Consider the following 16,113-nt stretch of genomic DNA (forward strand, 5'->3'; position numbering starts at 1 on the left):
AATTTTCTAACTGCTATGTATAGGGTGTCCCAAAATTAACCATCTATCTTGAAATATAAAATAGCATCAAAATAGATGGCTAATTTTGAGACATCCTGTATTTGTATATTTTCAGAGAGAGAAAATGGAAATGAAAACTGTTTATGGCCCACTGAAACCAAAGACGGAATCTTGCAAAACTCAGGAAATCAATTCCCAAAAGCTTGACTTTACATCAAAGAAGACGCCAGTTTCTCAAGTAGAGATTAAAAGGTTTCAAGAGGCCATCCAAAACGTAAGTATCAATGTAAGGATGACCTGTTTTTTTTCTATTGCATTAAACAGATCTCCTTCACTTTCATTACTAACCAGCAGAGCGTTACCACTATCGGTAAAGAAAAGAGTCTATCAAACATATCTATACAGTGTGATGATGTATGGAAGGGATACGTGATCAGTAAGGATTGTTGTACGTACATAGCGTTGTACTGGCTAGGTTTCACATTGTTTAACTTCGATGATCTCATGAGAATCGGTCTGTCAATGCGTTTGGGCATACTCCCTCCTATCAAGCAATGTAAGTTTTATTTCTGAAACAATCGGATGATGAAGGTTTTTGAGGGAATATGAAACAAAAAGAACTCACACCCACCAAACAATTTTTTTTATTGTTTACTAGCTAGACGCCCGGCGTTGCCCAGTCGTACAATCTGTATAAACATGATATTTTAATTAATACAGATTGTGTACGTATTATTATAGAATCAAGCCTCTATTGATTATCATATATTATGAGGAATAATTTGCCCGGTGGATTAATTCGCAAAAAAAAATAAAATAAAATAAATAAATAGATAAATGATGATGATGATGATAATAATAATAAAAATAATAATAATAATAATAAAAATAATAATAAAAATAATAATAATAATAATAATAATAAAAATAATAATAATAATAATAAAAGTAATAATAATTATAATAAAAATAATAATAATTATAATAATAATAATAATAATAATAATAATAATAATAATAATAATGTCGTTCATCAAATTCCTCCTGTGTTTGTTTAAATACCATATAAGCTGCTATTTGGGCTTGACGACCTTAAAATAGTCTTTTTTTCTCTTATAGATAAAAAAGAAGAATTTTTTATACAGGAATATTTTATGCTATATCGGCCAAGATTACACCGGTGTAACGTAAAATATTCCCCTGTAATAATTCTATTAAGACTATTTTTAAGATCGGATTTTTTCAATTTCCAAAACATATCAGATGAATCTCTTTACAAACCATATCTAAGAACACTGTCAGATGTATAACTTAGTTTCGTGCAAAATTTGTGAAAGATGGGCTCAGCCGTTTCGGAACCTATGAGGAAGGAGCTCACACATACAAAATGACTTTTATATAATATTTTTTTTGATTTTTTATTCTTTCACCTGAGTGTTTCAGAAATAATATTTTCATATTCCTATGCAATGCGCACCAATCTTAACGTCTTGGCCTTTCAGTTGTTTGCATTGATGCTATACAGTTATTAACATGGACAGTTGATTGAGATTGTCGGACTGACTTCCTCATCTTGGTTGTTATAGTCACAACGTTTCGGCCGTTTTGCTCTCATCACCTTCATCAGGTGTTTTGTATCGAACTGGGGAACCGTTTGTTAGGAGTCTCGAACCCAACCCTTTATTATTATTAGGGGGGTACCGTGTTTGGACTCCAGCTAGGCTCTGGGGCATAGTTGCTGATTCTCTGTTTTGGATGTTACTTTTCACTGCCTTCGTTCAGGATTGAACTCAGCACGTTTGGGTAACTGTAAACTTTGATACAACGTCTTTGTATGTGTGAGTTCCTTCCTCATAGGTTCTATACGTCACTAGGACAATTCTTAGTTGTTTTTTTGTTAATGTTAAACCTATGTTGTTATTCAAGGGGTTCTCTCTCTATCAGAGGTGTCCAAATTGCATTCAGCTCTATGCTTGGTTTGCTCAGTAGGTTGTTATGATGAAGGCCGGAGGGCAAAACGGCCGAAACGTTGTGACCATAACAACCAAGATGAGGAAGTCAGTCCGACAATCTCAATCAATAAAAACACCTCATCTCAAAAATACAGACAATTACTAACATGGACAGTGTTGGGAGATTTCAGATGAAATCTTTTTTTTTTTAAGAATCTAAAGTTACTGCAAGTTATCCTAATATATTCAATCCAAATATTTAAATTCAATTCAAGAAATTTAATGAAAAAAAAACAAAAAACAATAGAACAAGCAAGCTTCAGTTGCCATTTAGAGAAAGAGAGAAGTAAAAATTTACACAGAAGAGGATATCTCTTCCATTTTGGATGCTTATTCAAATTGGTACTTATGGTACTTATGGTACTTATGGTAGTTATGGTAGTTATGGTACTTATGGTAGTTATGGTAGTTATGGTACTTATGGCAGTTATGGTACTTATGGTAGCAATTAAAAATAAAGGAAATACAGAAAAGTCTGTATGGTGTACATACTCGTTACAGAACGAAGATGTCATATTCCAAAAATTACGAACATGGATTAAGTAGTTTTTTTTTTTAACTAAGAAAATAAAAATATACAACTTTTAGTGATTTTACTACTAAACTGTATTGAACAGAAGGCTGATTTTTTACTTCGACACTTCGATTTGAGTTGTCTCTCCTTTATTTATTGCATCGTATTCTATCAAAATCAACGAAAATACTACAACTCGCGTAGTGAATAATAAAAAAAAACTACTTGATCAAAATATATAATTTTTGGAATATGACATCGTTTCATAACGAGTACATACAGACTTTTCTGTATTTTCTTTTACTTTTTTACTTTTAATTGCCGCCATAAGTGTCAATTTTAATAAGCACTCAATTTTGCTTTGAATTGTTACATCGTTGATGCATTTATTACAAAATAAAACAATAATGTCACAAAACTAATTAGAATAACAACATAATGATAACAGAATTAAAATAATAAAACAATGTCAAAAACCTATCAAAAAATATTAAAATAACGCCATGAAACTATAAAACTAAATAAAATCATGTCATAAAATTAATTAAAATAACATTATGCAATTTTTACTAATGAGAATTTGGTATTTGAGATCGTAACTATTATTACTTCTAGATCTTAAGCCGTAACTATACTAGGCGTAAGTCGAACTAATATGTATCCTTTATTCATCTAGGTATGTCAGAAATTTCGTGAAAAATATTGAATTATTCCACCCCGTCTTTCCAAGCTTATAACTCCTCGAAAAATGTAATTCAAGCCCTAATTTTTTTTTCAATTAAAGGAGCAAGGACCAAGGTTTCATTTTAAAAAATAACAAAAGAAAAAACAAACAACGTGGTTTAAAAATAAAAAAAAAGGTTTTAAACTTCGGACTTTACAGGTAAATTTGTAAAAAACACTACTTTTTTTTTATTTGAATATATTATTTATTTATCTTTCATCTTCAATTTGTGATATATAAAACTTTGGAGAGTAAATTAATTATTTACTTTTTAATAGACACTTGAAAATGGGGGGGGCGTGAATTAAAAAAGAAAACGTTTGTCTAAAATATTATATTTGGTTTATTGGAAAGAGCATAAAATTTCACATTGACACTGAAAATATCGTAAAAATTGAATCAATAGAAAAATTTTGATAGTTTATTAAAGTTTAAAAATTGAAAAATACTGAGCTCGTAAAATTCAATTAATTTATTACTGTTTTTTTTTTTTTTAAATAAAAAAAATATTTCTATTACTTTTAAAACAACTTTATTAGTTTATTTTGGAAGTATAATCCATAAAGAAAATAAACAACCCACTTTTAACGGAGAAATTACCAGTTTTTTTATATTTTATTCGCAGTTTCGTGTTAGGGGTGTCAAAAATTCCTACAAAAATTCTGATGCACCTACGCATGCACCAATATACATTTATATGCTTAAGTCAGTTGATTTGTAAAGTTTTGACATGCATGTGGCCTTAGCTTCGATAGTAGGAAATAATGCTAAAAAGCTGAATGTTTTGGTTACAATTCTAGCTGAGAGCACTCAAATCATATATATATTTCTTTTACTTTTCAAATCACTACTATATATTGGGTACAATATAATAATCAATAGAAAATTAGCTCTATAATAATAAATATGAAATCTGCATGAATAAAATACCATATCTAAGCATATTATATATATATATATATATATATATATATATATATATATATATATATATATATATCGTTCAGCCTGGCCTCCATAGAATGGAAATATGTCACAAAGTTTAACAAGGTTTTTTAATATAAATCCACAGAATATTGTGATAAGTGTTTCAGTGTGAACAGGTATGGTATAATAAATTATGGGGTTTATCTATTTTATTTTTACTTTCATCATATTTTGCTTTGGTTTTGATACCCCCCAAATTCGAAGTTATCTCTTTACATCCCTTCCTTTTCATAACCTATCATACCATACTTTCATAAATCAGAGTCCATTTTCTGTAGGCTGTTTTTGAACCCAGTCAACGACCGGTACTTTTGCTAGTATATATATATATATATATATATATATATATTTATTTATTTATTATTATTATTTTTTTTTAAGCCGAAAACAATGCGGAGGAAGACCGGAAAAGATGAAGTAAAAAAGAAAAAACAAACAGATGTAGACGAGTATGGTTGAGTAGAGGAGTGTCTAACCTTTATTTGACTATCATTCTTCACTTCAATGTATAATTATTTATAACCAAGTTGCTGGTATGTCCGGTGTATGTAAAGTCCGTGGGTGGTGTGGAACTTTGAATAATTTCGAGAGAAAGGTACCTCTCTTTTTCAAAATAGAAGACAAAAGTGGATTCAAGATGGCGGAGTATGTATATGTATATATATATATATATATATGTGTGTTTATATACTTGTATATATATGTATATATATACTTATATGTATATGTATATATATGTCTATATATACTTCTATATATATGTATATATATACTTATATACATATGTGTATATAAATTTATATATATATTTATATACATATGTGTATATATATTTATATATATATGTATGTATATATATATATATCTAAATGTATGTATAAATATATGTATATATATATATGTATATATATATATAAATATATATATATATTTATGTAAATATATATTTATATATATCTATAATATAAATCTGAACGTGTGTGTGTGTGTGTGTGTGTGTGTGTGTGTGTGTTTAGTCACGAATAAGCTCCTATATGGTTGACTATTTAAAAAAAAAACTGATTACATATAAGGATGGAAGATGTATCGAGGATCAGGAATGGGTATGTTTGATCTGGCAGAACAGTCGTTCATAAAAATTGTGGGGTCTGCGTTCACGCCTGGCTCCCAAAGTATTGAAATAAAAAATGATTTAAAAAAAACCGTTTACAGGGGGTTTTGATATAGATGTACATAAGAATACTTTGATAAGTATATTTCAACTTAAATAGGGATGGTATAATAAAATTGTGGGGTCTGCGTTCGCGCCTGTACTCCATGGAAATATGGCACAAACGTTAACAAAGACTTTTCATATCTAGTTGCGTAAGTATACTTTAATAATTATGTTTCAGTTTGAAGAAAAATGGTATAATAAAATTATTGGGTGTTCGTTCGCGCCTGACCTCCATAGAATATAAATATATCACAAAGTTTAACAAGGTTTTTAAAAGGGGTGAGGGTCCACAATAACACCTTAACTTTAATCTTAATTCACGTTAGCTTTTATTTATTTTTTTGAGTTGAATCATATTGTGTCGAATAAATTCACCTCATAAATTCACGTTCGTATTAAAGTGAAAGCCCCCCCCCCCAACAAAAAGTCGGAACTTTAGACAATTCTCGACACAAATTTTGCATAAGTCTGTTTTTTTCCTTCTCCACTTGCACGTGGCACTATTTCGAAAATAGATAAATAATAAAAAAAATAAGAATGTTACTTGTTATCGTGTCAAAAGAAGGAAAAAATCCGCTCATGTGATTACGTTTCTTTTTAAAAACATTTATATAACCTTTTTATTTTTATTTATATATCTGTTTAAGCCTTTTTATCAGTGTACTAGAAGGAATTCAGTTGATTACAACCCTTTCTGCGTGTTCTTTACATTACAATAGTACAACCCTGAATCCGACGGCGCAATACTACACCGTTCAATACTATAAAACTGAAAAAAAAGCTGTTTTGCTTGGAAAGGGCGCCGTTTTCTTCTTATATGTATTTATATCGATTCTTTGCTTTAAAAAACTAAAGTAATTACGTGTTTACTTTTTTAATATCCCATTTTGCTGTTTCGAATTATTTTACTAAAGTAAGTAAAGGTTCATTATTTTTCAAAACTGTTTTTTCTTTGTTTTTCGATATTTCGTACATATTATTTAGTAAGAGTGATTAGCAGAAAAGCCAACAAACGACTACCCGAAAAAATAAATATACAAGAAATAAATTTTACCATAGTCAATAAAAGTTCAGTTCATGTTTTTATTTTTGTTTTGAAATAGTTTTTAATGCTCTTTACTTGAAATAATTTCAGCGAACCGAAATTAAAACGAAATTTGAGGCGATAACTACTTAAATTAATTTTTATATAAACTACACATGCCATAATCGAATATTCCTCAAGCACAAAATAACGGAAAACATTAAAATATGTTTATAAATATTCCTTATGTTGACGGAACTCTCTTAAATTGTTAACACAGAAAGGTTAGGTGCCCCTCCTTCAAATTGAAAACGGGGCTCTCCATTTCAAAGTCGCTGCCATTTTGATTTTTTTAAAACCGGTTCGTGAATTAAAAAAAAATTTTTTTACAGACTACTTAAAAATACAAACCAATAAACTTTTCTTCCATAAAAGTAACTTTTATTGTCTATGGTAAAATTTATTTCTTGTATACTTATATTATTATATATATACCATTTTCTCTTTGTAAGGAAACATCATTTTGTTGGTCACTCTTGGCTATGAATCGAAACAAAGTTGATATAAAAAATATATTTTTCGAAAATTATCTTTACTTTCATCATCTTTTGCTTAGGGTAAAATTTTTGAGTATCAAAACCTATCTCTTTACAACCCCCTCCTTTTCATAACCTATCATACTTTCATCAATCACAGTCCATTTTCTGTAGGCTGTTTTTGAACCTAGTCAACGATGGGTACTTCTGCTAGTATATATATATATATATATATATATATATATATATATATATATATATATGAGAAAAAAAATTAAAACTGTAAGTTGAACTTTACAATCAAAATTTATTGTTCGACTGAATACTCCAAAAAACAATTTGCAAAGTCCTCACTAAATTTTGATTTTAAAGTTCAACTTACAGTTTTAATTTTCTTTCTCTCATAATATTTTAACCATTCGGTCAGATCTGATACTATAGAGGACACATCCTTTTTAAACATGGAGTGCAGAAGTAAACACTTCAGCAAATCTCCTCACTAACTTAATGTACTTGCAATAACCCTTATCCCTGAGTGGCTTCCGGGCCTTGATAAGTGGTGATCACTGTGTAAAAAAAAAAAAAATAATAATAATAAGCTCTACTTTCTATTACGTATTGAGCTTTTTTTAATTCGGTTGGGATTACATTTTCTATATATAAATACTGTTATTAGCTTGAAGTTTACCATTGTGTATATCAGGTAAACACTACATCCCTTTGTTTTCATTAATATATATATATATATATATATATATATATATATATTTACAGACTGGAATAAAAGTTTTCTAGTTTAATATTCCAATATAGAAAAAATAGCACAAAATTCTCAAAGATAACTCGATAGTGTTAATTCTAGAGCTATTTATAGTTTTTTTTATGATATATTGTTTCACTAGAAACAGACAAAATTTTTATGCTCTTTTTAAAAAAAGGTCACATATTTATTAACAATACATGTGTAAAAATGTTTCGGCACATTACTAGTATTTAAATATATAAATATAAATAATTATATATATATATATATATATATATATATATATATATATATATATATATATATATAAATATATAATAGTTTTCTACATGTCTTTTAATGTCCTTATACCAGCAGTGCACTCATCAGCGCAAAATATGTGTGAAAACTAAAAAATAACAAGGGTCACATCAACCTATAGACAGACCTTCTCACCAACATCCCGATAGATTAACAATTTGTGATATTTTTCTTTATATATAGTTATAATGTTTTATATCCTTTTTATTAACTTCCCTTACTCTTTGACATTTAAATACTTGAACGGCTTTTAATTGTGATTTTCCATGTCTCACTGACTTTAACAAATAAGGTGTAAACATTATAACTATTTGCTAATATTTTCTCCTCTGAAGAGATGGTAGTCATCGAAATCCTATATCATAAGGAGTTATAATATTTCAAATGTATTCTTTGTCTTTCATAGAATAATAAAAATCTTTTGATGTGAAATTCAAACATTTCACATCATAAATTTTTAAATTCATTGAATGACTAAAATTTGATTTATTTGCTCTATCTTGTATATCGAGCAATTTTTATTTGGGTGGGATAGTACTTATAGAATATTACCGCCAGTAATATCTTGTAAAACTTATAATCACAGGTTTCCATACGAGTTGATTATTCTGAAGTATATATATATATATATATATATATATATATATATATGTTTCCGGCCATGGTTATGGTCTTTGGTGTTTTTTACAGTGAGGGGCACATCATGCCACCTCACATCTTTGAAGTCGGTTTGAATGTCAATGCTGAAGCGTACCTGGATGTGCTGCAGAATGTAGTGATCCTCTGGTCCAATCAGGTGGCCGCTGGCAAACTCGGCGCAGACCTACAAGTCCATAGAGATCCAGGCTTGGCTTGAAAAGGAGTACTACAACTTTGTATCCTTCTCTCATGGGGCCCTCTCCTTCCATGACCTGAACCCGACTACTTTGTTTGGTCATACATCAAAAACATCACCAACATGACCTCCCATAACACCAAAGCCAGCCTGATCGCCATCATTCACCAAGCTCCTCCCGATGCTTGTGAAAAAGGTATGCTCCCAGTTCCAGACCTGTATCGAGGTGGTGATTGAAGCTGAAGGCGGCTACATTGAATAGATATCAGCTCTACTACATAATTAAGTTACCTAAATTGATTTTTTCAATAAAAGTTTTAAAATAAAGCTGTAAGGCTGTTTTTATCGTTTCATCCTCTCTCTCTCTCTCTCTCTCTCTCTCTCTCTCTCTATATATATATATATATATATATATATATATATATATATATATATATATATATATATGAATCAGTAACGATAGAAAATGAAGGTATAACAACTATATAGTAATATATATAGATTTATTCAATTATTTATTAAAGGTATACATCAATTGGGGGTTTATACCATGTTATTTCGAAGCCTTATATGCATGGCATAATCGCGTTGCCACACCAGTTCTCATCAGATCACCGAAGTTAAGCAACATTGAGCCTGGTTAGTACCAGGAATTTTAGGCGCTGTATATGCTCTCCATTTATTTCAGCATTTGTTTCCAGTCGTCTCGTACATACACTTCACTTGCCACTAGCATTTAACAATGTTGACTCAGGAGAGGTGTGGTTAGAGATTGCACACCTCCTGCCACAAAAATTTCACACACAGCCACCCCTTCGTGGGTATCCATAGACTGTTAAAAACTGAAGGAGCCATGTTATTTCGAAGCCTAATGCTTCTCATCAGAAGAGTAGAGAAGATGCTTGGTAACATAATGGGAATGCGATGTCTAGGAATATTAGGAGTGAAATAAATTATTGATCTTGTTTTTGGGAGCTATATTGATCTCTGTGATAAAAGAGGAGTGCAGTTTGTAATATATAATGCAAGTAGGTGTATAGCATGTCTATTATAGTGGGTTTAATGTATTCGGGCAGTATGTATATATACATCACGTTGGACTTTTTTTAATAACTTCCAAATTAATGTATATCTGGTCATATTTTTTATTAATCCTTCTTTCTCTTAAATCCATTCTAATCACTTCCTTCTATGTTTCCCTTCCCTTGTCAGCTGACCTTGTTAGCTCCACTGTTTTGCATCTATTAAATGAAGCATTCTGATTTATTCTTTTAATGTGACCAAACCAACGAAGTTTTCTGTTCTGCACATACGTCCCTATATAAAACTACTCAAAATAATATAATAATATCATAGAACTAAGTGCAATGATCAAACCAAATAGAAACTTACATCATTTGAAGATATTAAAACTTGAAATGTTAGAACTTTTACCATCACTGACTAAATTCGGTAGTAAGGAAATCAAAAAGGGTTGATAACAAACCAACCAATTGAGAGACATGAATAAATGGTATATTTAAAAATATGATTAAGTCTTAAATATTCAAAAAAAAAAAAAAAGACATCATATAAAATAAATATATATATATATATATATATATATATATATATATATATATATATATATATTTATGCTAATTGAAAATATAGGTAAAAATCTTCATCAAAATATGGTTATCTTTTCCAGATTCTTGCTGAACAGAAGAACTTTCAAAGAGAACTTGAGAACATGCGACGATCCAAACAAATGCTTGCCAATGAAACAGTGGTTTTACAAAATTCTCTCTCCAGGCTGAAACATGATTTTCAAACAAGAAGTTATGCTGACAGAGACATGCAAATATTGAAGCGAGAAGTCCAAAGAGTATGGCACCAAAAGGTATTGTAATCTGTTTTTTATTCAGTGCAAGAAAAAAAAGCAATTAAGAATACCAATTCTATTAAGTAACAAACATTTTCTTCTGTTTCTTAAAGAGTGTCGGGGACGTGCATGAGTTCACCGAAACAAATAAATAAAAAGAAATACGTTGCCTAATGATGTAAAAGTGTGCGCAAAGGTGGCAGTCTGTATGAAAGAAGGAAGTGGGGAAGAAGGTGAAGACTTGAGAGCATGAGAGAAAGAGTCCGACTACATGTTGTGGTGAAGAGAGAGAAAGAGAGAGTCAAGCAATGTTCTTTGACATGCGAGAAAAGCTGTCATTTTAGCTACTGAATTCGCTCAGTAAACGTTCGACTTGTGACTTGTCTTTCTGCTGATGTCTGATGTCCGTCTCTAACGAGAGAAGTTCTTCTTGCCTTTTAAATTTGCTTTAAAGACTCCCATAGGCGTGCAAAAAATAAGTTTTTTAAATCGAGCACTGATAGGTAAAAAAACCTGCTTTCAACTACTTCAGCCGTTCTGCTTTTTGACTTAAGAGGTTTGATGTGGGTGAATGCTGTAATTCCGCGCAAATGATTTTATAAATTTTAATATGTGTGTGTGTGTGTGTGTGTGTCCTAGAAAAATAAAATAAGAAACCGCACAAGAGTTTAAATTTTAGAGATACCTGATGATGTCTCTGTTTTTATTCATGATAATTTTGTGGGTAAAACAATCTAATTTTGGAAGTTAAATTAATTTTGGGTTGCACATGGAACTTGAGAACATGCGACGATCCAAACAAATGCTTGCCAATGAAACAGCAGCTTTACAAAAGTCTCTCTCCAGGCTGAAACATGATTTTCAAACAAGAAGTTACGCTGACAGAGACGTGCAAATAATGAAACAAGAAGTCCAAAGAGCATGGCACCAAAACAGATCGTAGCCTGTTTTTTATTCACTGTAAGAAAAAGCAGTTCGACTTGACCATTACTCCTGATCGAAAATGGAACACGTACATCAAATCTGTTGCCAAGGTCGCTGGGAAAATGGTGGGATCCTTCTATTGATCCAGTAGATATCTCACTGCTGATGCAATTCTCTACCAATATAAGAGCCAGATACGTCCAAGGATGGAGTACTGTTGCTACATCTGGGCAAGAGCTGCTAGAAAGACCTTATCCTACTTTGACAGAGTTCAAAACAGACTTTTTCTCTTCCCTGCAACCTCTTTCTCACAGAAGAGACATTGCAAGCCTGTCTCTGTTTTGTCATTATTTTCATGGCAAGTGCTCGTCTGAGTTCCAAGCTATGGTCCCCCCCCCTGCCAAACTTTCACGAGAAACACTCGTCTAGCTGAAAACGCTATCAATAATTTCCCCCACTCTTTATCAGTGCCTAAACCTAAACATAGATTCCATGAAAAAAGATTCTTTCTTAGAACTGCACGGCTGTGGAACTCACTTCCTTTTGCCTGCTTTCCAGCTGACTATAATATGGTCGTCTTCAAGTCCAACGTAAACAAGTTCTTGATGAGCCGCTCCCCTTAAATAATCCAATTGATCAAATTTCCACTACTAACAATTATTACGACATTGTCCCATTGATCACTGTACTGTATGCTTATTAACCCTTATGCTCAAGTGGTCTCTGGGCTTTGATAAGTGGTGACTGCTTTGTAAAAAAAAAAAAATGCCAGTTCTATTAAGTAACAAATATTTTCTTATAGAGACATATTTTGTCTCTGTTTGTACTCATATTTTTTTTTTTTAAAAAGATATTCCTTAAGCATTTGAAAACAATCTTTGTTAGTTAAATCAACTTTGGGTCACACATGTATGCATAAAGATTTTTTTTTTTTGTTTATTGATTGACCATTAATGAAAATATTACAGTTACACACAGGTTTTCAGCTCAGTCTCTCCCAGGAAGCCTGCAACGAGACATGGCCAATGATGTAGAAAAGTGATAATCTTAGTGAATGTTACTGGAATGACTGTCCATCGGCGTCACTCAGTAGTTACGTTAGAAAGTTAGGTTTAAGAAGTAAATAATTAGAAACTAGTTATTTTATATATAGAAAATACTAGCAAATTATTTTTGTAAAATAGTTAACCTGGCTCTATATTCAAATTCTATTTTACACCGCAAAAAAATAATACCGATAATAAAATAATAAAACAAGCAAAGAGCAAAACTCATTCCATTTCATAAATATATATCAAACATTGCCAATTTTGACGACTATGGTTCGTTCAAAGAAACAAAGAAAAGACATTCACGTCAAAATTGAAGTACATTTGAAAAATTCTAATGAGCTATGTGTCATTTAAAGAAAAAAGTCACTCATTACATGCCATAAATGCATTATACATTTTGAACTCCAATGGGTATGTTTTATTTTTTCAAAAAGAGACAAAAACATTCTTTTACATTACAAACGCACAAAATATTTTAAACATTGTACTCATATTTTATTTGTCCAATCAGTCATCCGGAGGAATTCATGAAATAAAGATGAAACGTTTATGAATATATAAATAATTGCCTTTTCCTTTTTCATTTTTTCCATCACATTGAAATATTATTTCTATAATTTTCATAATTAACATCATCTCTCCCCCCACTCTCTCTCTCTCTTTCTCTCTCTCTCTCTCTCTCTCTCTCTCTCTCTATGTGTGTTTATGTATATGTATATATATATGTATATGTATATATATATATGTATATGTATATATATATGTATATATATATGTATATGTATATATGTATATGTATATATATATATGTATATATATATGTATATATATATGTATATATATATATATATATATATATATATATATATATATATTTGTTTATTTGGATTTTTCGGATTTGGATTCTATGTATATTTAGTTGTGGACTAGTGCGTGAAGTTCATCATCATTGTCTGCCTTCAGGACGTGGGTTTTTGTGTTTTTGTGTACAGGCATTTTGTTTAAAAAAAAAGCTCTAGCCGTTTCAAATGCTGTTCTGCTCATTTGGATTTTTCGTCTGATTCTATGTATCTATTTTTTTGTCAAACTCATTGAATTGTACTCATCACCTTCATCCTGATCATTGAGGATATATGACTTTTGGAACGCCCCTTCATGTGTATCTTACATGTATGTGTATGTATACGTGTGCATATGCATATGTAAGTACATGCTTATATGTGTGCCTCTATGTGTATGTTTGCATGTGTGTGTGCATGCATATGTATGTTTGCGTGCATTCTGTGTGTATGCATGTATGTGTGCATGCATGTGTTTATTTCCATGTGTATGTGGGGTGGAGAGGGCTCCCATAAGCCGTGGCGAAGCCAACCCCTCTAGGAGAAGCAAATCTCTGATTTAAAAAACCATAAAGTGGGAGACCAGTACCCGCATTAAGCTGGTCTGCAGTTTAATTTGTTGCTGGCTATCTTGCTATTGCTTTTTGCTGGATCTCAACATTTTGAACCGAGAGAGAGATTTATCTGTCATACAAAGCTAAATATCTGTAACATCATCTTTGTATCGATACTCCCTCAGGTATTTGTCTATAAAAAATAGTCCTATAGCAATGGAAAAGTTGTGATGTGTGTAGGCTTGAAATGCTGGAAGCATGTAATAATTGATCTGCCACCATTATATGTATCCGTGTGTGTATGTATGTACATGTGTACGTATGTTTATGCACATGTGTATGTATATGCATATATATCTATGTGTATATGTATGTATATATGTTTATGTGTGTTTGTATGTATATATGTATATATATATCTTTGTGTGTGTATGTATGTATATGCATGTGTATATATGCATATGTGTATATTTGTGTATAAATGCATAGATATGTATGTATATGTAGTTAAATGTACGTGTATGTATATGTGCATATATGTGTACGTATTTGTATGTGTATATGTATGTATATGTGTGTTTGTATGTGTATATATGTGCGTATATATATGTATGTATTTGTGTATGTATGCATGTGTGTATGTATATGTATTATGTATTGTGCATTGTGTATATATGTATATATGTAGGTATATATGTGTGTATGTTTATGGATATATGTGTGTGTATGCATGTACGTATATATATGTATGTATAGTAATGATCGTCCAGTGTCATGCCTGCTTGAGTGTGTGAATTCGCTGGTACCACTAAAAAAAAAGTCATGTTAGGGCTCATGGACTGTCTGAGGGAGTGGCACTCGTCTGACAAGATGTTGCAATCGTCATATATATATATAAGAAAGAGCTGATGACAGTTCAGAGTTATATAAGCTTTGTTTCATCATCAAATCAATAAAGGAAAAGAAAAAAACTCTTTAGATCATTGTATTCCAAGTTTTAATGCTTTTCATCAGAAAGGAGTAAGGTTATATAAAAATATATGTCTATATATATATATATATATATATATATATAAAGAATTTTGTCTTCATGTGAGAATTGGACTCCAAAACGGCTGGACTGATTTTTATGAAATTTCACACAAATGTATTTCATGGATCTGGCAGTTTTCTTACATAGGTTTTGTATTGGAATATCTTCAATAAGTATCGATAATCGGAAAAATCCGATGAAATAAGGAACAGGCGATTCTGACCAAAGTTGACGTCTTATACAGCCTAACATCACAAGTACATTTTAGAAGTTTTATTCCCACACAAGCTGAAAGGCCCAGCATATAAAATCAACAGTAGGTTCTTTGATATGACAGGGACGCATTTGAAATGAATGTTTCTATCTAGAGCACACTTGAACTCTGGTATTTGAGTTTTGCATTTTTAACTTTAAGCCAACCCATTACATAAAAATGATTTTACAAAATCAGCAGTAGGTTCTCTACAGTGCAATATAGACTATAATGTATTGTAGACTAAGTCACTGCTGGGAGGCATGTGACGCTTCCTCTCGGTGCACTGCAGTAGGTCCCTAACTAGAGCAGGCAATCTATCGATTTGATATATATATATATATATATATATATATATATATATATATATATATATATATATATATAGTCTGTTCATTATGCAAGCATCATTGATTACATATATGCATACATGTTTCAGCGAAGTCCTAATTGAAAGGGACCCACTTCGTCAGACCAAGGAAGGAAATGCTATTAAAACGAGAGTCAATGTTCAATTCGTTTTGTATATAAAAATATATCCTGGTGTGGATTACACTTTGAAAGAAAGGGGATGTGTATAGTTTGTGAATGTGGACAGTAGAGGTTTTGGATGGAGGTGTGTTAAATAAACGAGCAGGGGTTGGATGGGGGAGGGTGAAGAGGAGGGATGTGCTGGTCAGGCT

The 16,113-nt window shown here is 31.0% G+C and overlaps 1 protein-coding gene across 7 annotated transcripts in view; it reads left to right on the top strand.

The window, feature by feature from the left end:
* Positions 1-16,113, top strand: part of LOC145267089 (uncharacterized) — a 92,004-nt gene that overhangs the window by 32,682 nt on the left and 43,209 nt on the right. For all 7 annotated transcript variants that reach the window (XM_080123138.1, XM_080123086.1, XM_080123123.1 and 4 more), the window contains exons 3-4: positions 116-274; positions 10,602-10,793. In XM_080123138.1, coding sequence (XP_079979264.1) covers positions 116-274; positions 10,602-10,793 — 351 coding nt within the window. The remainder of the gene's footprint in view (positions 1-115; positions 275-10,601; positions 10,794-16,113) is intronic.

The sequence above is a fragment of the Euprymna scolopes genome, chromosome 4 (assembly GCF_053919585.1).
Source record: "Euprymna scolopes isolate OS-2025 chromosome 4, ASM5391958v1, whole genome shotgun sequence".
In the NCBI taxonomy this organism is placed as follows: domain Eukaryota; kingdom Metazoa; phylum Mollusca; class Cephalopoda; order Sepiida; family Sepiolidae; genus Euprymna; species Euprymna scolopes.